Source organism: Microchirus variegatus (assembly GCF_963457635.1).
Source record: "Microchirus variegatus genome assembly, chromosome: 12".
In the NCBI taxonomy this organism is placed as follows: Eukaryota; Metazoa; Chordata; class Actinopteri; order Pleuronectiformes; family Soleidae; genus Microchirus; species Microchirus variegatus.
The window spans coordinates 6923382-6948439 of record NC_139813.1 but is presented as its reverse complement, the minus strand read 5'-3'; the positions used below and the strand labels follow the sequence as shown (position 1 = coordinate 6948439).

The following is a 25058-nucleotide window of genomic DNA, read 5'->3' as shown; positions in this document are numbered from 1 at the left end:
TTCATCTCATGACTAAGTCACCAGTGCTATCATCTTAACGTCGCAATTAGACGCTCTGGCTTGTCTTACTCTCAGTTTGAAGACATAACAATGAACTTTGTCAGTTTGTGACAACAAACAAAACAGAGTGGTAGAAATGAAAGCAACACCAGAGAAGTGGCCATTCAGTCATGATTACTATGCCATGTCCTTGGACAGAAGACTATGATATAATCATATATGATGCCACGGCAGAAAGAACAGATGTTTTTCAAATGAATCCAATTAGTCACTTTCATTTGACCTCCTCAGCTCATATTGCTTGCTGGCTCACTGTCCTGCAGTATGATCATTAATGTTGTCACACACACCACTGAAGCATTTCAAAATGGTTGCTGTGAAAAAAAGCCTCTAAGCTGTTAGATGACCCATATTCCCATTTTGGCAGACAGATATTTTGACTAGTCACTGGAAAATAAAACATTCAAATAATGAAATGAATGTTGGCTGAATTCCATTTAGCCTCTGCAGTTTCACGCTGCATGCTGGCCCTCTGCCATGCTTCCACTAACAGAACAGCACACACACACACACACATAGATTTGCACTCCATTCATTTTTTTTAGCCTAAATAAACCATTATCCCCACCATTAACCATAACAACTTAATGCCTAACATAACCTTAACCTAACCATAATTCGTTTCTTAATAAGGTTCTTCCTCATTAGGACCAGGTTCTGTTCTCCATGAGGACTACTGATCGTTGTATATCCCAGAAAATCTCCCAGAGGTAAAGTTCTTATTCCAATGATTTTAACAGCTTAACCAACACAATATTCCTAAACATAACCAGTTACTCCTTAACTGAACCACAATACATGTCTTAATGCCACAATCTCAGAAATTAGATTCTGCCTCATTACAACTATTTGTATATGAGCCGTCCATGTTTCACTTTTGCATACTCTACTTAGTATCACAGCAAAGTGAAAGTGAAAGTTGCCTGGTACTATAGGTAAGACAAGGCATGTTTATTTGTATAGCACTAATCATACACAGGGCAACACAAAGTGCTTTAGAGGCATACAACACATCCCATAATAAAAGCAAGACATTAAAATAGATAACTAAGATGATTATTAGAGAGTTTAAGGGAAGAGCTCCAATCCAATCCAATCCAATCCACTTTACCTGTCTACCACACATTTTATAAACAACAAAGTTACCAAGGTGCTGCACAACAGATACCAAATGGTAAAATAAAGACATTTAAAAGTTAAAATACAATAAGTTAGAAGCATATACAAGGCAAAAACCATAACCATAAGATCAGATAAAACACTAAGAAATATAAAAATACAGTAAAAGACAAACAGAGACCACACAACTCTCACGCTGTATTAAAAGCCAAGGAGTAAAAATTAGTTTTTAGGCAAGATTTAAAAGTATCCAGGGTGGGGGCCATTTTGACATGGGTGGGTAGCTCATTCCATAGCTTAAGCGCTGCAGTAAATAATAATTTTCAGCCCTGATTTCAATGAGCTGACAGTCTAAATCAGTAGTCTCAGACATGCGGCTCGCAAAGGACGATATTTTGTGGCTCCTCCACTTGTTATCAAAGTTTAATGTAAGTGCGGCCCGCAGTGACGATAAGAAAGAGCGGCGCACGAGGGAGAGAAAAAAGGGTGGATGCGGCCCAGCCTCACCTCAACTCTAACTCATGCGGTCCCCAGGCAAATTGAGTTTGCTTCATAGAGAAGTTATAAGTCTCAGATGTATTTTGGTCCAAGACCATTCAATACTTTTAATTCTAGTAGAGTAGAGTAGTGATCTGAGGACTGGTAATGATGTGGTCCAGTTTCCTGATATTAGTCAGCACCATTCTGGACCAGTCATTACAGCACCTATCATTCCCAGGTGGTCTCCCATCCAAGTACTAACCAGGCCAGACCCTGCTTCATTTTCCGAGACCAGATACTACCCATACGACCACTATAGATACATTTTGCAGAACCAAGCAAAGTCTCGATGTTAGGATTCAACTTTAAACTCTGTGTTTTCAAAGTTTTTTTTTTTTTTTTTTTTTACCAAGTGTAAATGCATCACTGTCTGAGCCCAGATGTGAAAATACAATCGCAACAAGATTAAACATGATTGAGCATCTGCGTCTCTTGGTGGATTAGCCTACTTTCCCCATCCTTTGCTAGTTGGTTAAAAAAAACATATCAAGGCTATCGAGCTAAAGATTGTTTTTTTCCGCCGCCCTTTTTTTTCCCCATCTTCCATTACAGTTTTTCTAAAGGCATGAACATTAAGCCATAACAAGTAAAATCTCTAAACATATCCATTTACCTGTTTTTGTTCTGGTTGCAGAAGAAAAGGTCTCCCGTCAGGAGGGCATGATCATTTTACTTTCCGTCTCACGGTTCCCAAACGCTTTAAAAGACACAGCATGAGAGATCTCACCTCGTTGGAATTCCTTGTCTGAGTCACACACAAACACTTGCCTGGCAAGTTAAGTCGCATACTGATATACTTGGTGATTAAGTGGCAGGTGGGGGTGAGTGGTTTTTGATTTTCATTGTGTACACAGAATTATTGTGTAATGTGGCAGACAGATGGTAGGGGTGGGTTGGGACTGGAGTGTAGGTGGAGGGAATTTCACTTGCTTGATGCTGAAATAAACAACTTTTCAAGCTGAATTAGCACAATGTTGGAGATAACCTTCGTCATCCGTGTTGATATGGGTCCCACAGCTCATCCGTTTGTCCTGCTGCTTCATCATAAACATGTGACTCAACACTGAGTAAAAGTACAGTAGATCTCACTATCATCTACTGCTGTGACCAAACAGTAGAGTCACAAATGTTGCTGTTGTTGTCTGGAAATGAAAAACCACAGCACAAGGCAATGACTTTACCTACGTTTATTTATTCATGAGTGATCAATGCCTTTCGCTTCACTCAGCACTTTTGGTATTCACAATTAAATAGCAGATCAAGTGATGAATCGCATTAACCAAGTTACCTTATTTCATCAAAACATTAGAATAAATATCTGGGTACAAGTATATAAATAAGACATTTGATATGAAAATGACTGTCCCACTGAACCACTGTCTGTTGCCTCTTTCAACTGTTCATGTTCATGCTGTTTTAACTGCGCTTCAAGTTTCATCGTCTTCCACTGTGAAAGGGCCATAGGGTCTTGCTGGCTTTCAAACCATGGTGTCATGGCAGTCTTTTGTACATAAAAGCCATTGAGAGAATTTAAGCGAGTTCCCACAAATGTAACTCAGGCCTGCCTCTAAACTCTGGACTTGCAGGCAGCCACCTGCTTTGCCTGCGTTGTTGCGATGCCCCAGACTGTGCTAATCTTGAGTTTGTCAATGTACACCCACAATACATTATATATACATGTGTATATATATATATATATAGAATGTAAAATGTTTATTATTATTTAAAGGCAACATATGCAAAACTTTTTAATAAGTTTAATACTGTGCTGAGAGCTGGGGAAGTCGCTGTGGACGTGAATCTCGCGAACGAACTGACACAGAGAGAGCTGGTGAACTGTGGCTGAGGACATGAATCTGGTCCGCGCTGTCACTCACTCTATGACCCGTGGCGCGAACATACTGCACTCAGGGAGGAGGTAAGTCACGTAGCAGGGCACTGGGCTCCTGCTTAGCACTGTACGATTCGGTGAACAAATCTTTTGAACGAATCGAATGAACTGCCGATCCCATCACTATGGATGAATGGAGAATGTGGTGTATGTGCACTGCAAAACAAAGCAAAACTAAACCAACAACCTAAACAAACCAGACGTCAAGGCAGAGAGAGAGAAAATGACTGATTCCTACAGCTTATATAGCTGAGGAGCTCAGCCAGCATGGGTGTTACCCATTCCATTGATTACTTCCTGGAAGCCTGGCAAACAGGAGGTGACAGAGTGCTGTCGCAATACTTATATTTGGGACACTGGAGGCCATACCAGTCCCCAAAGTGTGAAAAACTGAGACTCAGTCATGTTTTAGTGGCCCCCTTTAGTGTAAGTATAGGCGATAAAACATGCAATGTTGAATCCCCTCACAGTGTGACGACACAATGCGCATTTCACCGCGAATGTTGCTACCCCACCAGGAAGTGTACTTCGAGAGCTCCACTTTCGCTCCTCCTTGTCCCTATGAAATACAAGAGTGTCTTCTTCAGCGCTGGATCCGAACAACCCCAGAACGGCTCCGTCGCAGTCTCTCCCTCGCCGTCACTCCCACCGCCATGCACCCTCGTCCCGAGGCGAATCTGTGCGTGTGCCGTTCTCTTCATCACGCAGCAGTCCAGTCGCCCGAAACCCGCCGGTGATCGCGGACTTTTCCACACTGCCCCACGCTGTCGGGATCCACCGGCAGACCCGAGCAAAAGCTGCTCCTCGCATGCGGCCAGCCCCAGTGAATGACTTCTTGCCGCTGGTCATCCAAGCCATGTGAAAAAAAGTAGCGGTTTAAAGTCCGGAAATTACAGTAGCCTATATATTTTAAAATTAGATTAGATAGAAATATACATTTTCCCCTTATCATACCGCAGGCCGGATGGGACGTACAGTTGGGCCGGACCCGGCTTTCAGGCTGCATGCTGGCCCTCTGCCACGCTTCCACTAACTGAACAGTACACACACGCATGCACATAGGTTTGCACTCCATTCATTTTACAGCCGAAATAAAGCATTATCCCCAACATTAACCATAACAACAGGTAAAGTTCTTCCCCCATTGATTTTAACAGCCGAACCAAAACATTATTCCTAAACGCAACCAGTTCCTCCACAAGACGCATCTTATTGACACAGTCTCAGAAATTAGATCTGCCTCATTAGGCCCAGGCAATGTCAAGGTTTATATACCTGAAAAGGACCAGAACTATTTGTATATATGAGACGTCTTAAAGAGACGTTTCACTTTGCATACTTTACTTAACCCAACAGCGAAGTGAAAGTGTAAGTTGCCCGGTACTATCGGTAAGACAAGGCATGTTTATTTGTATAGCACTAATCATACACAGGGCAACACAAAGTGATTTAGAGGCACACAACACTTCACATAATAAAAGCAAGACATTAAAATAGATAACTAAGATGATTATTAGAGAATGTAAGGAAAGAGCTGCAGAATTCATATGACAATAATAATAATAATAATAATAATAATAAAAAGCAGTGTACGCTACAAGGCTATAGTAAAATCTTCTCCCTACATTAATTACATAAATGTGCCCCAGATTTTTACAAAATTGTTATGTACGTCAGTTTTTCCATAGCAATACACTGCAGTAATCCCTTAATGCAACTTTGCTTACTTGGTCTATGCACTGATTTCCAGGAGACTTGATATGACCATCATCCTCTATAACTTCCTAAAATGTACAGTTACTGAAAATAAATTCAGAGTTTGGGACACAGTGGAAGCTGTTCATTGGTAAGCTTCTATAGAATTGTAATTATTTCCGTCCAGAATTCTTTGGATGATGGGACATTCCCAAAGACTATGAAACAAACTACCATTATAGGCCAACAGGAAACTTGTGTTCATTTTGAACATTAAGTTCAACATTAGTCACCATGGCTTCCTCTTTTTCTTCTTGGGTTTTATAGTTTCCTCCTGATGATTTCTCGACCTTTTGAGAATTTGAATATTTTTTTTTCCTTAATTGTCTTTAAATAAATGTCTGTTAAAATAATGTGTGCACTACAGAAGTGACTTCTATAAAGAGGTGATCAAGTAGACGTCAAGCACATAGCAATCATTGTCACATATGACAGAGTATAAAGGAAAGCTGATATGACAAAACAATAAAAAAAGACAATGGCCTCTGCTTGTTTGTCCTGTTCAGCTCTCTCTTTACAGTAAATCCAACAGGCATGGCACCTTTAAATAGCCTCTGGCAAGCTGCCCATTTCAAGGTAGGACTATTACTGACTTATTGTCAAAAGGTTTACCGCACCCAACCTCTGTTCCAATTAAAGACTTAGTGGACAGACGGCTTAAAAGTTTGCACCGGGCGGGTGTATGAAACAGAACCACAAGGCAGACTGTGCACAAAGATGCTCTCTACTTCATTTAAGAGCTTCAAATAGGAGAGGGGGATTTTCACATTAACACCTGGGCATTGAGAATCAGACAGCCATAGTTTCATAGTTTCTTTTACCAGTCAACAACAGTCATCACTGTCTCTGACTTTTTTAGCTTTAGTTTCACACGTCCTGGCAAGTTCCTGACAGATTGACAAAATCTCACATTTTAAGGGAATGTTATAAATACAAGTTCATTTAAAATATTGCGTGAGTCCAGCTCTTTAAGATTCAGCTGTGACAGGTCGGTCTAAACCAAAACTAAGTCCAAATGATGGCAATAATCCAACATTATTTGTACATTATTTGCAGAAAATATAAGTGAATTGTCAATTCCAGCATAAAGATGAAGGGGATGGTTGGAGTGTTTTCTTTTCTTATTATTTTTCCTTTCCCATTGAGTGGATGTTGATCCTATGAGGACAACAATCTTTAAACCCTGACCAAACCAGTTAATTGTTACCATTTTCCTATCACACTCACATCCTTTCTGAAGTTTGCAGAAATGTACAGGCAATAGTTATGAGGGCATTATCTTATGTCACAAAAGAGAAACTGTTTTTGATCCCGATAGTATCAGCATCAGTCATTTGTTCCCGTCACTACCAGATAAGCCATGATTAAGATCCATTATTGAAATTCCCATTCAGTGTATGTTTTAATCATGGTGTCACTTATAATGTTATTACTATAATGGCCTTAAATATGAGTGGGAGCTAGCGCTCATAGCTTTACTTGCCTATTTATTCAGTTAACATCGAGCATGAGCAAAATATTGAAAACTGAATTTTTCAGTAGTCAGTAGTTGTGTAGCTCTACGCAGCAGGAGGACAACAACTTTGACGGATAATAACGCTTCTATAAAAACAGGTCATTATGTGCAGTCAGGGATTGATGTAAAGGTAAAAGGCTTAAATGGAACAGGAATGTTTTGATCATCATATGCAAATAAGACAGGAATGTGGATGTAAATCAACGTACAAACTTATTTTCCTCTGAGGAATAAGGAAATGCGCTGTGGCTAAAGGCCTTACATTTGAAGAAGCCACTGAAGCGTCTGATCTTTTCACTTAGTTTAAAATATACCTGCAGATGATCATCCACTACCAGAGAAGTGTTTACGCTATGGAATGGTAATTAAACTTCTAAACTAAAGTAAACTAAAGGTGACAGGTAAAACCACACCTAATAATGATTGAGTTTTATTAGTGCACAGTAACAGTTGACATATAGTTTTGTACTTAAAACTAAGTTACAGTGCCAACTTTTAAATGTGTGCCATTCACTGATACATGAAACAAACAAATACAGGAAGTGCCGCACCAAAACAGGAAGTCAGACCCTTAGTTGTTCCACATTCCAAAATAAGGTCTATATTATAATAATATTATTAGTTTTTATTAATTAGTTTAACAATGTTAATCTTTCATTGTGTGTCCAGTGTCCAGGCACTGTTTGCATTACAGTTAAGTCCATAGACAAATAATGTGCCATTATATGTCATTGTGCTAAAAAAAAGCTTAGATCATTGATTCAGGTTCCCTGATAATGGCAAAAATCACTAAAACACAGTTTTGCTTTTGTTTCACGGCAGAATATCTTTTTGTGGTTCATTTTTACCAGTAAATGTGGTCTGTTCATGTTTTGGTTAAGACTGTTTTAGACAACCAGGCAAGTTTATTTTTATAACACTATTCATACACGGGGTAACTTAAAGTCTATATCTATAACTATAGACATTACTTTTTTGTACGAACTTGAAACGCAGTGAACGTGATTTCCCTGTAGCTCATATTCAACCAACATAACACATAACAACACCATGATGCAAATGGAAGCAATCCAAATAAACTTAATTCAACTTCAAATGACGAATTTGTCACTTGATATTCAGTAGAAAAAAAGAAGAAGAATTCCCTTTTGAAAAGTTTGTCCTTGTTTGTTGCTCATTAAATTAGACTCTGTGGGCATATTATGTCATTTTTTCAGATCACTAAGGGGACAACAATTTGTTTTGTATTGTTATTGCTGGAAAACAGAATGGCCCAAGGGCAGAAGAGGTGAGATCATTTGCTTGCGTGTGTGTATGTGTGTAGCTGTTGGGACCAAAACCCACACCATACATTCACACCTTTAATTGAAGGCTGTCATCATCTAACTGGAGACATAATTACGGAGACACAAGAGCATTTGGATGAATGTTCCTTTAATTGCTCATTATTGACTGTGTTTCTCATGTTTCCAAAGTTCAAATACACATTAGTCTACACAATCATTAAGTGATCACGTCACCTTTAACAATGCCATAGTGTGGATTCTGACTGTCAACAGTTGACCTGTGGTTTGAATTGTATTCTTTGATTCTAATCAAACACCCTTTTCAAGGTCAATAGCCAAGGATGGGTCATTCAACTGGCCCAGGCTCATGGGGCCCTGAAGCCCAGAGCTTCTACCCCAATATTTTCACTACTGCATTATTCACTCCAATAGTTTAATTAATATTATAATAATATTAATGGATTACTGAAACCTAATGAAGCCAAAGATTGAACTCGCCTTCCACAATTCTTTGTAAGATTCTTTCTACTTCTGACAGCTCCCTGTTTCCTGAAGTACCTTGTTCTCTAGAAAAAGAGGTTTAGAATTTGTGTAGTTTTTCACGATTTGTGTTGCCATGGTTACTCGAAACGCTTAGAAACAGTCACAGGCTATTCCTGATCAAGACACACGTTCTGCAAAACTATTAGAGGAGATACATACAAGTTTTTGCGCGGGAGAAGAACGCATCCAAGATGGCCGACATTCGAATTTGCATTCGTAGACATGTTCAGTGATGGCGTCTCGTGTCACCTGTGAAGTTTCATGTCGATCGGTCAATGTATGGAGCCCTCAAAATTCGCCAAAGTTTCGATGGCTGCCGTGGCCACGCCCTTTTAAATCGGGGAAACATTCTCATAACATTTGATCTTGGATGGGTCTAGTACAATTTGACGTGTTTTTCGTGTTTCTAGGATAAACGCCCTAAGACTAGCAAGCTCAGTTACGAAACTTGCGAAATGCCAAGAAATAAGCCAAATCCAAGATGGCTGACTTCTTGTTGAATTGAGGTCATGGTGTCAAGAGGATTTTTTGTTCGTCTCGGGCCGGGCAATATAAAGCCAGCGCAACTAAATTTCTGCCCGCTCCATAGGGACCTGGCCTGTGGGGGCGCTACTGAGCCATTTTGCGTTGGTTTTTCACAAGTACATTGATTTATACAAATTTTCGCCAGTGCATGCACATTTTCACGCACGTTTAGGGGGTCAAATTCAAGATCTGTGTGTGTGAGGCCCCTAATAATAAAAAGGCCCTGCCATAAAGGATCCAACAGGTGCATCCTTTGCAGTACATGTTCCATACTGACAGCAGGAAATTACCAATATTTCTCAAACCAAATGGCCATGTTTTTTAATTTTTGAAAGCTTTATTGAAGTGAATAATCACATGTAAAAAGAGACATGTGTGGAAAGAGACATTTCCTGAAACGATGTCATATCTACAGGAAACTTTTTTCAAAATGATAACCGTTTCCGTGTGGGTGTGGCTTAAAACACCCACACACATAGTGTCATTGGCTACCTTTGCATTCGTGTTGCACAATCAGTTTCTCCTTTCTGATTGGATGACAATTTGCAACGGAAGCTAATAATAACTCATGCACATGGGATCAAAAACAGAGGAGCATTCTTGGGTATGACATGAACAAATACAATGTCACATACACAGACACAAAAAAAGATTTTGGACGACAAATTGAACTGATTCCTTTACTTTTCCATAATTTGCTGATACTGAAAAATCCAAACACATGGATGCAGACGTGGCTGCCAACAGGACGCAAGTTGTGGCTGACATACATCCCTGCTATGTAATAGAGAACTTGAATTATGTGTTGACAAGAACGCCTTCTGTTATATGTGTATTATTATATATCTTCCTTGTTTCACTGTCAGTCATTACAATATGTGGAAACCTCCTTGTGATAATCTCTATCATTTACTTCAAACAGCTGCACACGACTACAAACTCCCTCATCCTCTCTCTGGCTGTGGCCGACCTGCTTGTCGGGATTGTTGTCTTTCCTTTCAGCATGGCTTTCTCCCTCAGTTCGTGTGTGTATCACGAAGACTTATTTTGCAAAGCGCGGGGCAGTTGTGATATATCACTGAGCACGTGCTCCATTCTGAACTTGTGCTGCATTTCTATCGACAGATACTACGCAGTGTGCCGACCTCTGACCTACAGAACTAAAATTAACCATCGTACTGTTGCGATCATGATCCTGCTGAGCTGGGGTGTTTCTGCACTGATTGGAATTGGCGTCATAATCGCTGGGTTAAACAGTGATGAATGTGAGGACAGATGTTTAATCGATGTTCTCATGGCAAACACTATTGGGCCGATTTTGTCATTTTACCTCCCAGTAATTGTGATGCTCTGCATCTACCTGAAGATTTTCATAGTTGCACAGAGACAGGCTCGCAGCATCCACAACACGATCAGCCAGAGCACAAAGTCTGGAGCAACAGTCAGTAAGATGGAGAGAAAGGCCACAAAGACTCTGGCTATAGTCTTGGGAGTTTTTCTCCTGTGTTGGTTGCCTTTTTTTCTTTGCATCACCTTCCTGCCTGTTGCAAAAAATGCAGTCCCTGTCCCTGTGATTGAGACACTTAACTGGCTCACACTGTCAAATTCAATGCTGAATCCATTTATTTATGCTTTCTTTTACAGCTGGTTCAGATCAGCCATCAGAATGATCATCTCTGGGAAACTATTTCAAGGGGATTTTGCCAACTCCAAATTGTTTTGACCTGTTTGACCACAATGAGACTTCTTGAAACTGATGTTTTGTAACAAAATGTGATGGAGAAACGTACTAAGAAAACACCTATGTAACCCTGACACAAAGAATATGACATACCTTATGTGTATAGAATTATAAACTGTATAAAACACTAAGGGATTCTGAATTGAAGTGTTGATTATGAGCCAACACTGCAAAATTGTTGTTTGTTTATTTGCACATTATGTTAGGAAATACAATAGCAAGTGATATAAAAGTTTAACAAATTATGCGGTTTAAGATGCCTTCAAACAATTTTAACACAATCGTTCATTAAAGAGATGTTTAATGGCATCAATGTCTTATGTTATAATAGTGAAACTTTGAGGAAAAACATACAAAAAATACTGAAATGCAGGAACATATTTTCTAATTTCACCTTAATAATCTCTTCTTCTTGGCCTTGGATTGGATTAATGTATAACTTGAAGATCAGTAACAGTAACTTGGTACTGTTTACGTATAGATGCAGACATTTACAATAGCTCCGCTTGATAGTCTCCTGCCTTTTAGTCCAACAGGTCTGGGTGGGAGCTTGTCTTTCTGTGTGTTAATATGAATAGAACTGTGGTTCAAAAACTAATTATTAAATCTACTACTTAAAAAAAGATGCAAGTCCTTCTGAAGCACAGTTTAACAAGTGTATATTTATGAACCAGGAATGTGAACGACACATCATTTTGAGAGTTGATTGTCAAGGCTCACGTGTCGAATTCGTCAAATTGTCAGTCTTTTTTTTTTTTTTTTTTTTTTTTTTTTCTTAACAGCAGCAGCAACTGCAGCAATGTGGAGGGTGGAAAATATTAGTGTACTACTTAATTTTAGGCTAAAAAACATGGCTATAATGTCCAATATTGACCATCAAAGTAAAAATAATAAAAATGAGAGACTTTAGCAAATATAAAATGTTTATTCAACATCGTTCTTCCACAACAACAACAACAAAAAAAAAAAGAAAAAATCCTGCGGCAGACAAAGCTCTCTCCGCTGGCACAGATGTGAAATTATCTGTGTGCAAAGTGAAGCCAGCACAGATGTGAAAGAAACCTGTGATCTCTTGAATATAATAATAATACATAATAATATTATTCATAATTTTTTAATAATAATGATAATAATGATAAAAAGACTCTCTGCCATAAAGGATCCAACAGCTGTATCACTGGCAGCCTAATATATCCCACAATTCACACACATATGTATTGTGGCACGCTTTAGTTGCAGTAGGCAATAATGAGTAGATGAAATTAGTTTTGAACAGGAAGTGCCTTTTATTTTGACACTCACATGTTAAGCCAGACGCTACATTCAATGAACACTCTAACTCATGGTGCTATACACACTAACACAAAAGTAGCAGTAAACTAGCTAAACTAGTATGAAAACAGTACAACAATGATTACTGCACCATGCCTGAACAAACATATTATAGTCATTTTATAACAAAGTTTAATGCTTAACAAACTTAAGACATGCATGGAAGCTCCACCTCCCACATGCAACATAGCCCCCAACTAGCTTGTTAGCTGTCTCCTAGCCATCTCTGGCTAGATGCTTAAATGCTCTGGTGGTTGGGTGGATTCCTGGGGCTCGTCCTCAGCCCTGGACTCACACTTAGCTGGGTCCAAGCGGCGGTAAGGTGCCAGTCTGTCCCGGTGGAGAACCACCACTCCATTCCTTTTGATCAACCGGACCCGATACACAATGTCCGAGAGTCTTGACAGTACATGGTCCGACCCAGTGACTCATCAGCTTGGGAGAAAGGCCCTTTTCCTCTCTGGGCTGTAGGTGTGGGTCTACAGCCCAGAGAGGAAAAGGGCCTTTCTCCCAAGCTGATGAGTCACTGTTAGAGGTAGTCAAAGCTGGGTTCGCCTCCCTCCTCTGTTTTGGGAGAAGGTCCAAACACCAAGTCCACAGGTGTGTGGTGCTCACGTCCAAACATGAGAGCTGCTGGGATGCACTTGGCGGACTCTTGGACTGACGTCAGGTATGCTCAAAGGACCAGAGGCAGGTGCAGATCCCAATCTCGGCTGCTGCAGGCTGGTGGCAAGGGTTAAAGATGTCTGCGAACAGGTCAAGCAACCCCCGTAATTGACATTTCTGATTTGTCTCCAAGCCCTCACAGCTCCAGTGGTACAAGTCATTGATCATTTGCTTTGTCTCAGAAGAGGGTGTATGCGGCAGCTAGGGTGAGGGTGGTGGGGTTGATGGCGCTGCAGGCTCGCTCTCTTCACGACCTCTGACCTACAGAACTAAAATAAACCATCGTACTGTTGCGAGCTGTTGAGCTGGGGTGCTTTTGTGCTGATTGGAATTGGTGTCACGACTGCCGGGTTAAACAGTGAACAATGTAGGGACAGCTGTTTAATTGACATATTGTAAACATTATTGGGCCTATTACTGGGAGCATGTTGCCTCCAAGTGATTGTAATGCTCTGCATCTACCTGAAGATTTTTATAGTAGCAAAGAGACAGGCTCGCAGCATCCACAACACTGCAAAGCTGGCATAAACAATCAAGCACTATCCCACGCACACTCGCACAGATAAGCTTGTCACGAGGGAAGATATGCCAAAGTTTGGGAGCTCTTATTGACTCTGGTGCCGACGAAAATTTAATAGACTCAGCACTCACTCAAGCTATGAACATTAAAACTTTTCCCTTACCTTCACCTGTAACCGCAAAGGCGTTAGACGGAACCAAGCTTTTTCCAGATCACCCACACAACAGAGCCTGTAGCCAAGGACATCATGGACTCATTAACTTCCATGTATATCACTCACCATCTCACGCTGTCGTTCTAGGTTACCCATGGTTAATAAAGCACAACCCCACAATAGACTGGCGCTCGGGGAGAGTTCGCTCTTGGGAGGAAGAACATGAAATTAACTCTTATTTAAATAAAGTAACTATTTCTTCGACTCCATCCGAGTCAAGTGACGCGGGTTATCCTCCACCCAAGTTACACCTACATAATGTTCCCACACGCTATCACCATCTGGGGAAAGTGTTTAGTAAAGAGAGAACGACTACACTGCCACCCCACAGACCCTACGACTGCCCGATCGACCTCGTACCAGGTGCTACGTTTCCCAAGGGGAGAATGTATTCGCTCTCAATTCCCGAACGCCAGGCTATGAAAGACTACATCGATCAATCACTTCACTCAGGGCTCATTCGACCTTCCTCGTCACCAGCAGGGGCAGGATTCTTTTTTGTTGACAAAAATGACGGCTCTCTGCGTCCCTGTAACGATTACAGTCCGCTTAATGCAATCAGGAGTACGTGGCGGCCTGTCCGGTCTGTGCCTGCAACAAGATGTCAACAAGGCACCAACAGGGACTCCCTCAACCTCTTCCAGTGCCCAGCCGACCATGGAGTGACATCTCACTGGACTTCGTCACTGGTCTGCCCTCCTCCAGGGGCAACACAACGGTTCTCACGCTCGTCGATCGTTTCTCGAAGATGGTCCACTTCTTTCCCTTGGTGGGTCTCCCGTCTGCCAAGTACGAGTCAGAAGACACTGTCGCTCGTGAAACACCTCCACAACGGCCGTTATTCTTCTTTTGCGGTTCAATGTACGCAACCGGATGTGCCTGGACTAGTGCCCGGAGCAGGACGATCTGCTGCTTCAGAGAACCGGTGTTTACGTAACCGGACCGGGTTTTTTCCAGAGATCTCGCTAAGCTCTCGCTGAGATTACAATAAAACACAGCGTAAGGATGCAGATACACACTAAAAAATAACGTTAATCTGAACTTCCGGTTTAGGTCCGCTTTAAGTCTTTAAGTCTAAGCACAGTGTAAATTATGAACTCTATGTACGTAAATTTACATTTTCTGTATGTGTTAAGCTGACACATCGGTGACCTATAATCTCTTGAATATAACAATAACATTAATCAAAGTGGCCCTGCCATAAAGGATCTAAAAGGAGGTGTGAGTGTGAGATTAAATGGTTGTGGCCCTGTGATGTCGCCAGTCACCGATCCCAGGAACCCACAGATCCCACCTTTCACCCTGTCAGCTGGGATTGGCACCAGCACACCTCCCTCATGTGGAGGATAAAGTGGTAAAAGAATAATAAAATACATATTTGTTTATAAATGTTGATACCATTTATGAGACCAGAACAAATACCACAGGATATAACAAATAAATAAACAAATTGCATCTTTAAATAACTAAACTGCTGCTGGGGGCCTCTGTATTTTGTACCTGCATCGAGCCATTTAACCACTGAACTCCTCAAACTCCTTGAACTCGAACTTCACTCCATACAAGGTCATCTACTCTCTTCACAACCACATGATCTGTGATGCTTGTAAAGACAAATCTGCTCAAACCTGTCCATCGTAGTTACAGGTTGCAATGATGTCATCTCTGGCACAGATGTGCTACAGCCCTTTAGACAAGGATCAAGGAAGGTCTTAAATGCAAAATACTTTTTACAGATGTCTACAACAGGGGTGTCAAACTCATTTTCATTGAGGGCCACAGCATAATAGATGAATAGATGCCCTCAAAGGGCCAGATGTAACTGTAAAACAGAATAAAAGTAACTACATGTAAACGCGCCCTCAGAAAGACTTTGGAGCACGGGTGATTTGTTCAGCCATAATAAAGCTATAGCTTTCACTGCCGCATCGTTTTTGGTTATGGCTTTTGTGAACACATTCTGCTGCTATCGCAGTTTGCCTTTTTATTCTTTGACAATTTGTTGTTTTTCTTGAAGGCTAACTTTGGCATACTTGGCTCCTTGTTTGGTGTCTAAATGCTGACGTAGATTGTAGTCTTTGACCACGACACCGCCTCATAACACGAAAGACATACCGGTTTTTCTCCTTGAAGCACAAACATGTATTCGCCTTCCCATCTTTCTTGGAACTGCCTTCTATCTTCTATCAATTTAATTGGTAGCATGATGCATATACAATGATACACTGCAATCTAGTGGTGGAATGCCGTCACTTCACGGGTACCAAAATCGCCATGTATTGTGGCAAATGTAGTTTATGGTCAACACACGCCTGAAAGTAGCATAGACCTCGCGGGCCACATAAAATGATGTGGCGGGCCACATCTGGCCCCCGGGCCTTGAGTTTGACACACGTGTGCTACAAGGTCAGCCATAGGAGGCCTACCCAGGAGTAAAAATATATTAAGTAGCCACCAGGGCGAAGACTTTTCACTTGATTTATAACATCAGTAAACAGTTTCCTGAGAATTAATGGTCAATTACTAGTTTCAGGTCGTCTTCAATGGCAAATGATGCGAATTTTGAAAATGACATTGCTTAGAGGAAAATAGACAAATTTTCAGGCATCAGAACTTACCACTTGCTTGAGCACTGTAACCTTGGTTACGGCATATATCATTTTGTATTTATACTCATTTATGATGTCCTTTTTCAGTTGCACATAATTACAAATGAATTTTATTATTATATCTTCTTTTAGGCTATTAAATATAATAGTTCTGTGCATTGCATATTATATAGAACATATTCAATATCCAATACCTTGACTCGTAAACTGATATATTTGCGCATACAAATAATATGGGTGATTATTTTAATGTAAATTTTATTTACACCGCTTTTGGTTCCTAGCTGCCTGTGTTGTCAGGTGGGAGAGATTTTTCGGTGATGGAGAGCGTGTGCACGTATAACGTGTCTGTGAGTCAGCCAACAATCCCTTATTTAGCTCTACTTTTCTCAGAACTAAAATAAAAAAAAAAACAACCCATACAAATCCCTGCTTATGAACAAATAAAATCTACACCTTCTGAAATCATTTTTTCCACTTTAACTCACCATTAAATGACCTTTCTGTCAAGAAACTAAAGTGTAGGAAAACTTTAATGTCTCCTGCACCAAAGTCAAGAGAGAATATGTGTGTTTTTAGCCAACAATAACACAGTCAGAGCGAAAATACCATGCTAGTATGATGAAAGATCTAACATACTGTGATACTAGTGATACTTCAGGTTTCTTGTTTTTTCTTGCAGATAGAGAAACATAAGTTTAATCACAGCTAATTATCCCACACCAAAATCTAAACACAGTAAAATATATATATTTTTTTATGGGGATATATTGCTGCTCTGTCGTGGCCTTGTTTTATAAGTTTGTGTCACTTAAATCCTTACAATTATACAGCAACGCTTCAAAAAACAAACCTGATCTACTAGTTCAGTTAGTGTGCACACATACAGACATAATGTATTATACGTAATGTGATTGGTCAGGAGAAATCACTGATCATGGTAGGAGGTGGGGAGTCATTATTTATGTGCATATGTCCAGCTCATTGCAGATCACAGGCTGTTAGTCAAACTGATGCATGCAGCCCGATCTGAGTTGTTGTTTTAACCTTTGTTTCTTTCCTGTATTTTACATTTATTTCGATATTCTATATTAAGTCAACATAAATGTTTTTTTATTTGTTTTAAAAAAAAAAAAAAATTTCTCAATGTAATTGATTATTGATATGAAACAGAATTGCAAGAATCTGGACACATGGAACCAGAATTTGCTGTGAACGGGACCGCAGATGTTGACGACATACTGTGCTACGTATCAGATAACGGAAGATACATATTTACGAGCAATCCTTCAGTAATATGTGTATTACTTTACGCATTTCTTGGTCTGTTGTGTGTTGTCACCATATGCGGAAACCTCCTTGTCATCATTTCCATCATTTACTTCAAACAGCTGCACACGCCGACAAACTACCTCATCCTCTCTCTGGCTGTGGCCGACCTGCTCGTCGGAGTTCTGGTCTTTCCTTTCAGCATGGCGTTCACCGTGACCTCATGTTGGTATCACGAGGGTTTGTTCTGTAAAGTGCGAGGCTGCTTCGATGTGACGCTGAGCACCGCCTCGATATTGAACCTGTGTTGCATTTCTATAGACCGGTACCACGCAGTGTGTCAGCCTCTCACGTATAAAAGCAAAATAAATAATCATGTTATCGCAGGCATGATCCTGCTCAGCTGGGGACTTGCTGCTCTGATCGGAATCGGCATCATAGTCGCAGGTTTTAATCAGGGGAAATGTGAAGACAGTTGTTTAGTTGATGCTCTAATATCGACCACTCTGGCATGTATTTTCTCCTTTTATATCCCTGTCATTATAATGCTCTGTATCTACCTGAAGATTTTCCTTGTTGCACAGAAACAAGCACACAGCATCCGGAATGCAGCCTGTCAGAGGACAACGTCTGGAGCAACAGTCAGTAAGATGGAAAGGAAGGCCACAAAGACTCTGGCCACTGTTATGGGGGTGTTTCTTCTGTGTTGGACTCCTTACTTTCTCTGTATCATCTTTCAGCCTTTAACATTCGATGCGACACCTATTGCTGTGATTGAGACTCTCAACTGGCTCACACTGTCCAACTCAATGCTGAATCCATTTATCTATGCTTTCTTTTATGCCTGGTTCAGATCAGCCTTCAGAATGATCATCTCTGGGAAGATATTCCAAGGTGATTTTGCCAACTCCAAACTTTTTTAACACGGTGTATTCTAACTGATCTCTTGCAAAAAAAAAAAAAACTTTATACAACAGGTTGGTGGGGATTTTGGGGGTTTTGAGTGTCTGTGTGTAATGGATGGACATAATATTTTCATTCAATTACTGCTGTTGTCATTTTTGACCAGGAAGAACATGTGCAATAATCCACTTAAAATTCAATGAAATTCAATGAAATCATAACATTTTCAATTGTGGACAATGATTAATGAATATGTAAGGAACATTTGCATTTCAGCAATATAATTAAGGATATACTGTTAACTGAATTAATCGTATTGCATTTACAACAATAGCTTTAGTTTTACGCAGTGAAAAAGTAAAAAAAAAAAATCTGTTTACTAATTACTTACTAATTCAGTAAACATATATTTTTTTTTGTTTTACTTCTGTGGATCTTCTGTGACTCTTTGACATTGTTTTCCCCCATGTTCTCTGTGTCTCAGCTTTATCTTAACATGGTGTTTTTTTGAATGATGTAGGCTACTGATTACTAGGGCTTAACGTGGCCCAAGTGGACAAGTCCATGTTTTTTTTTTCCCTCGCTCTATGTGAGCCCGGGCCGCGGTCACCACTGTGCTGGGGTTAGAGAGTGTGGTATAAAAGTTGCTCATTGTTGCACAGCTGTGTTCCTTCACTGTGTCAATGTGGTGATGTCAGTTAAGGACTTATTGACGTGCCCTCCTGGTTACTCTCATCAGTCCTCATCTTAATGGCAGTGAAATAGAGCTACAAGATGAAAATCCTACCGATGTTGCTCTGACTGAGGCAAATCACTCCATTTCCACAAAAGACAAATTCAAATGATGTAATAAAAGCTAAAAACCTGTCATTTAGATCCTCTGTTGAATAGAAAATAGGACAAATAATATGTTTTCTGTATTTTCACTGATAAATGTAAATATATTTGTTAAATAAAAAACAATTAAGAAGTATCGCCTGAAACAAATTTTTAAAAGTTTCAAAAACGAAGTTCTGCAATTTTTTGAATGATGTAAACCATTCTTTATCAGATAAAAGTACAAAGAAAACATGTCCAGTGTTTTCACTGACAAATCTAATTGCATTTTGCAAATATATGAAGACATAAACTTGCAAGACTGAAAATCCAATCCAAGTTTTTTTTTAACCAAAGTGCTGTACAGTAATAAAGCAAAGGGGGAAATAACATTTGAGACGAGTTTTTAAGAGGTTACACAAGTAATGTCAAAGGCCGAAGAGGAGATCCAAGGCTGTATGAACACCATGAACATCAATATGCATGAACATGAAGCTCTGAGGCCGTATAACAGAAAGAAACAGTCATACTACCATGATGGACATAGGAAGAGTTGGCTTGTGAAATAATTGTCACTCAACACAGTGTGCATCAAGAAATACAATGTCACAACAGTGTGACTTCACAATTTGCTGTGAGAACAATGTCTAAAGTTTCCCATTTAACATTTAACACATATAAACATGTTTTTAGTGAGAACACTGTTGTTAAATAAAGTGAACACATTTTAGATTGTAATTTATGTTTCATTTCTGATTTTTTTGTCAATGGCTCTATGTTGACATGTCAGATGTACTTGTGTGATGCTGGCATTCTGCAATAGGTGTGTATCTAAAAGCTAGTCCAATAACCCTAACCCAGATCTCAAAAATGGTTCGCTGTTAGAAATTTTCCTGTGAAAAAACAGTAAAGAACTGGCAGCTGGGTTGCCATCATGTTACCGTAAAATTAACATATGTTTACTGTTACTCAATTAACATGAATTGAATTGAATTTAAATGAAAAATTCAGTATAAACTGATATTTAAAATTACTTTCACTGTATTTTACAATGAAATGTCTATTAAGTTTGTATTATTCATACATTTCAATAATCTATTTAAAAAAAAAAGGCACTTTTGTTAAGAAAAACATACATGTTACATGTCACTGACTTCAGGTTTCACTAAATCTCTGTTTGAACCTGGCCACAAGCACAGAAGGCAAACCATAATAAAATTAACCTACTGATTTTTCAATCCTGTGATTAAAATGTAAGAGAAAAAGCAGCTTCTTATTGCACTTTACTTTTATTTGAATGTAAAGATGACATGACAAAACTTCACATGCAGAACAATTGCATGTTAAACGAATAAATGATAAACCCCATCTTACTTTTTGAATGTAAAGATGACATGTAAAAACTTCACATGCTGAACAAATTGCATGTTGAAAACAGTATTACGAACATATATGGTACTGTTAGTGTGGAAGTCCAAGAACATCGGCGGGAGAGTTACGGCTCACTCCAAGACACCAGGGGCCTCATGTACAAAGACTTGCATGGATTTCCTACTAAATCTTGCCATACGCCAAAACCCAGAAACTGTCGTACGCACAAATAAGTTAAGATGTATCAAAGTGTGCGTACGCAATACGCATGGATCCAAGCACGTTCCCTTTGTACATCCCAAATCAACGTGGAATTGAGCGCACATGCAGAGTAGTGTTGTGTCGGTCAGGAGTGATTTGTACGAACTGACGGTGAGGACATGAATCTCGTCCGCGCTGTCACTCACTCACTCTATGACCCAGGGAGGAGGTGAGTCACGTAGAGGGGCACTGGGCTCCTGCTTAGAACTGAACGATCGGTGAACGAATCTTTTGAACGAATCATTTTGATGAACTGATTCAAGTGATTCAGTACACTCAAATGAACTGCCGATCCCATCATTAATGCAGAGGTGCCAAACTCCTCCCTGTCCACGCCCCATTTACATATGCAAATCAATTTAAATAGGTCCTGAGATTCACCTCTTTGATCAAATAACCCACTGAATAAAGGAAAGTTACGGAATTTCACACAGTCTGAGCAAGAGATTCTAGTGAATGAATGAAAACGCGCAGGAAGATTTTGTTTGGTGCCCTGTTAGCAGGGATAAATATGACAAACCCCCCCCCCCCCACACGCACACACAGATTATAAAGAAAGCAGCAGAACACTTTGACTCGTGTTCAATTTTTGTATTATTTTATCACTATTAACGAATGCAGAAGTGCGCCGCGGCTGACATTTCCAACTTTACACCCGCTTTTACTGACATGAATACTGAACACAGGGAGACGATCAGGGGCTTGTTAGAAAGCTCTGTAACTCTAATTTCACCAGCAGAAAATAAATAAAAGCAAAAAAACATGATATGTGAATGCGCACGTGCCCAAATGTGCATCGCGCTGGTTTACATACGGGACAATTAAAATAAACTATTATAAACTATTTACTCACCCAGAAGCCACCCATCCCTCACTGTGCCAGCCTCCAGCCTGTTCCCATGCTGTTAGTCATAATGACTGAGTCGTGCGCTGAACCAGACCACCTTACACGATGTTAGCTGCGTTTGCGCATCATATATGATTTGAACATTGATGAAATGAAAATGTTTTCCTATTAACGTAAACAAATTCTGTGACGGCGCTTTTATAGCAATGTGTGTGCAGTCAATAACTGCGATTACATTAGGGAAACCGGCTATCCGGCTGAAAATTGCACTTTAATATTGGCCTGTTTAACAGCATTGTATGGGAGTTTGACGAACCTGGATGACATTCGGATGATGCCGTCCCACACAGCTGGCATGGCTCGGCTCAGGGTTGACTGGCTCACTCCTGACCGAAATCGGCTTATGAGCCAATTATCATCCGTTTGCAAGTAAATCCACGCGTTCCCTAAATACTCGCTCACGTCGGATTGCACCATTTGCAAGGTGTTAATTGTTCATAAGTGTGTCTTATGTGTGTCAATAGTTCATATAGTTTCAGAAACAGAACAAAACAACACACAAAGAATGATAGAACAAATACAAGGTGTAAGAGAGATGTCATGAATAAATGAATGAGAATGAGCGAAATGTTGTTGCTTGCATATGCAGTGGTGTGAAAGAGATGACAGAAAACTTACATCTGCAAGTAGGATCAGATCTGTAATATTCTCGGAAACGTGAGCCATCAGAAGCTGGAGGACACAATATAGCTTGACCCGAACCCGAACTCTTTTGCCAGTTAACCTGATTGTTTCTTAACTGATTATTTGTGTCACGTGATGAATATGGAAGTATGCTGCTTACTGGGCAGTGGTGAAAACATCTACTGCATCTGCAATATCAGAGAAATGTGTCAAAAAATCAATCCAAATACGAATGAACAGGCAATTGCACAATGCAAGATGGAAAAACAGTCAAAGTTACAGCAAAGCAAACATTCCTCAGTATTAAATTTGTGATCCAATAATTATCTTGAAAATAATCTTGCAGTGCATCGAAACATACTGTTTATGCTCAGATATTCTTGTTGGGACATGATGTTGTGCCTCACTATGGCCAGGTTTTAGTGCCAGTGAGGCCTACAGGTTCTGATAAGGTAGGTTAGTGGCATGGCAGGCATAATGCATTATGTAGCCTCTTACCCTAACCTTAAGCATCACAACTGAATTCCCAACCCTAACCCTTTATTCAACACCTAATTAAAATAATATAGTTGTTATCAGGCTTCTACATAGTTTGTTGGAATCAGGTGTCTTGGAAGCAGGGAAACATGTAAAACATGCAGGGCAGTGGGATTGAGAAACCCTGCCTAATTCTAAAACCAAGGGTTAAATCTCAATCAGTTAAAGCCCTTTAAAGTTGTGAGGACCCTCCAAGATGTCCTCACAAGTTCAAAATGTCCCCTCAAACACAGGCTTACACGAAAAATCGGTCCTCATAACCTACTATAGATAAGTAGACAAACAGGAACACACGTTTTTCATGCAAATAAGATGTACAATAGGCACACACAGCAGACTGTATGTAAACTTAATGAGACAAGGGTTTATAAATACAGTACCAAGCCTCAAGTTTCCTAACACTTGCATCCAGACTAAGGACACACAACACTGTCATTGCGGGGACTATGTTAAGGTGTTAGTAGGTACGAATGGGAAACAACTGAATGTAAATCTGTAAGCCTCTATTTGAACTGATTTTTTATATTGTGGAATGTTCCTAATATCGTTTATCATTACAGACATAAAGAAGCATGGACGCAGAGCTGCCACTCAACAGCATTTTCGCTGTTGATGACCTACATCCCTGCTATGAATCAACTAATACAAGCTATGTTTTTGCAAGTGAGCCTTCCCTGACATGTGTTTTGGTGTATATATTCCTTGGTTTGTTATCTGTCGCCACAATATGTGGAAACCTACTCGTTATCATATCCATCATTTACTTCAAACAGCTGCACAGTCCTACTAACTACCTCATCCTCTCCCTGGCTGTGGCCGACCTGCTTGTTGGCGTCCTCGTCTTTCCTCTCAGCATGGCGTTCACTGTCACCTCATGTCTGTTTCACGCGGATTTTATGTGCCAAATCCGCGACAGTTTTGACGTATCACTGTGCACTGCTTCTATTCTAAACTTGTGTTGCATTTCCATTGACCGATATTATGCAGTGTGTCAGCCGCTGACTTATAAAGTTGTAATAAACATCCGTGTAACAGCAGTTATGATCCTGGTGACCTGGGGCATCTCTGCTTTAATAGGAATCTGTATAATATTTGCAGGATTCAGCCAAGGAACATGTGAGGAAACGTGCTCTGTTGATGTTGTGATGGCAAATACAATGGGACCAGTTTTCTCCTTCTACGTGCCAGCGATTATCATGCTCGCTATCTACTTTAAGATTTTCCTTGTTGCTCAGCAACAGTTGAAAAGCATCCAGAACACAACGTTTCAGAGCTCAGGTTCTGGAGCAGCTGTGAGTAAGATGGAGAAGAAGGCCACAAAAACTCTTGCTACAGTCATGGGGGTTTTCCTTTTATGTATGACTCCTTACTTTCTGTGCATCGTCTTTCAGCCTTTGGCCTATTATCCCCCGCCCATCCCGCTGATTGAGACGCTCAACTGGCTCACATTGTCCAACTCCATGCTGAATCCACTGATTTATGCTTTCTTTTACAGCTGGTTTAGATCAGCATTCAGAATTATTGTCTCTGGAAAAATATTTAAAGGTGATTTTGTTGACTCCAACTTGTTTTGATGCTTTTTAATAAATTGAAAATGAAAATAACATTTGGAATATACGATGCCATTGTGGGTAAAACACTAATCATCACAATGTACTGGGGAAAATGAAGAAAGCATTTAATGAATGCAGTTTTGATGCAGTATAATATGCTTGTATATTAACATATAGTATATACATAAAAATGAACGTGGTGTAAAGCACATAAAGCAAAGAGAACATTGTTAAAGATATGGGGCTTTATCACACTTTAGAGCTGAGACATTTTTTGTTTACAATCATTGTGAACACCTTTATTGAGTAAAAATATAAATAAATAAAAGCCGTCCCAGTTATATTCATGTTTGTATCACGTTGTGAGACATAAAGTATAATATATAGGGTTAAACTATGGAATGAATGGGACTAATAAATTGTATTTGTCTCTGTGGAGTTTTGAAAAAGCTTGAAAAAGTAAAACATCAAGTTTCTATCTTTTTGGTTAGATATTGTGT

General features: G+C 39.9%; 2 protein-coding genes across 2 annotated transcripts; both read left to right on the top strand.

Moving 5' to 3' along the window:
- Positions 1–9956: 9956 nt before the first annotated feature.
- Positions 9957–18509, top strand: LOC310934698 (uncharacterized protein; the record flags this gene model as incomplete). The annotated part of the gene is made up of 7 exons (XM_083898492.1): positions 9957–10951; positions 12780–12908; positions 13108–13124; positions 13414–13496; positions 13678–14239; positions 14353–14523; positions 17491–18509. The coding sequence occupies 7 exons, from the start codon at positions 9957–9959 to the stop codon at positions 18507–18509; spliced, it is 2976 nt and encodes a 991-aa protein (XP_083754618.1).
- Positions 18510–23577: 5068 nt separating this feature from the next.
- On the top strand, positions 23578–24579 carry LOC310934697 (trace amine-associated receptor 1-like; the record flags this gene model as incomplete). Its single annotated transcript, XM_083898491.1, has 1 exon — positions 23578–24579. One exon carries the CDS (start codon positions 23578–23580, stop codon positions 24577–24579), a length of 1002 nt encoding a protein of 333 aa, XP_083754617.1.
- Positions 24580–25058: the final 479 nt, after the last annotated feature.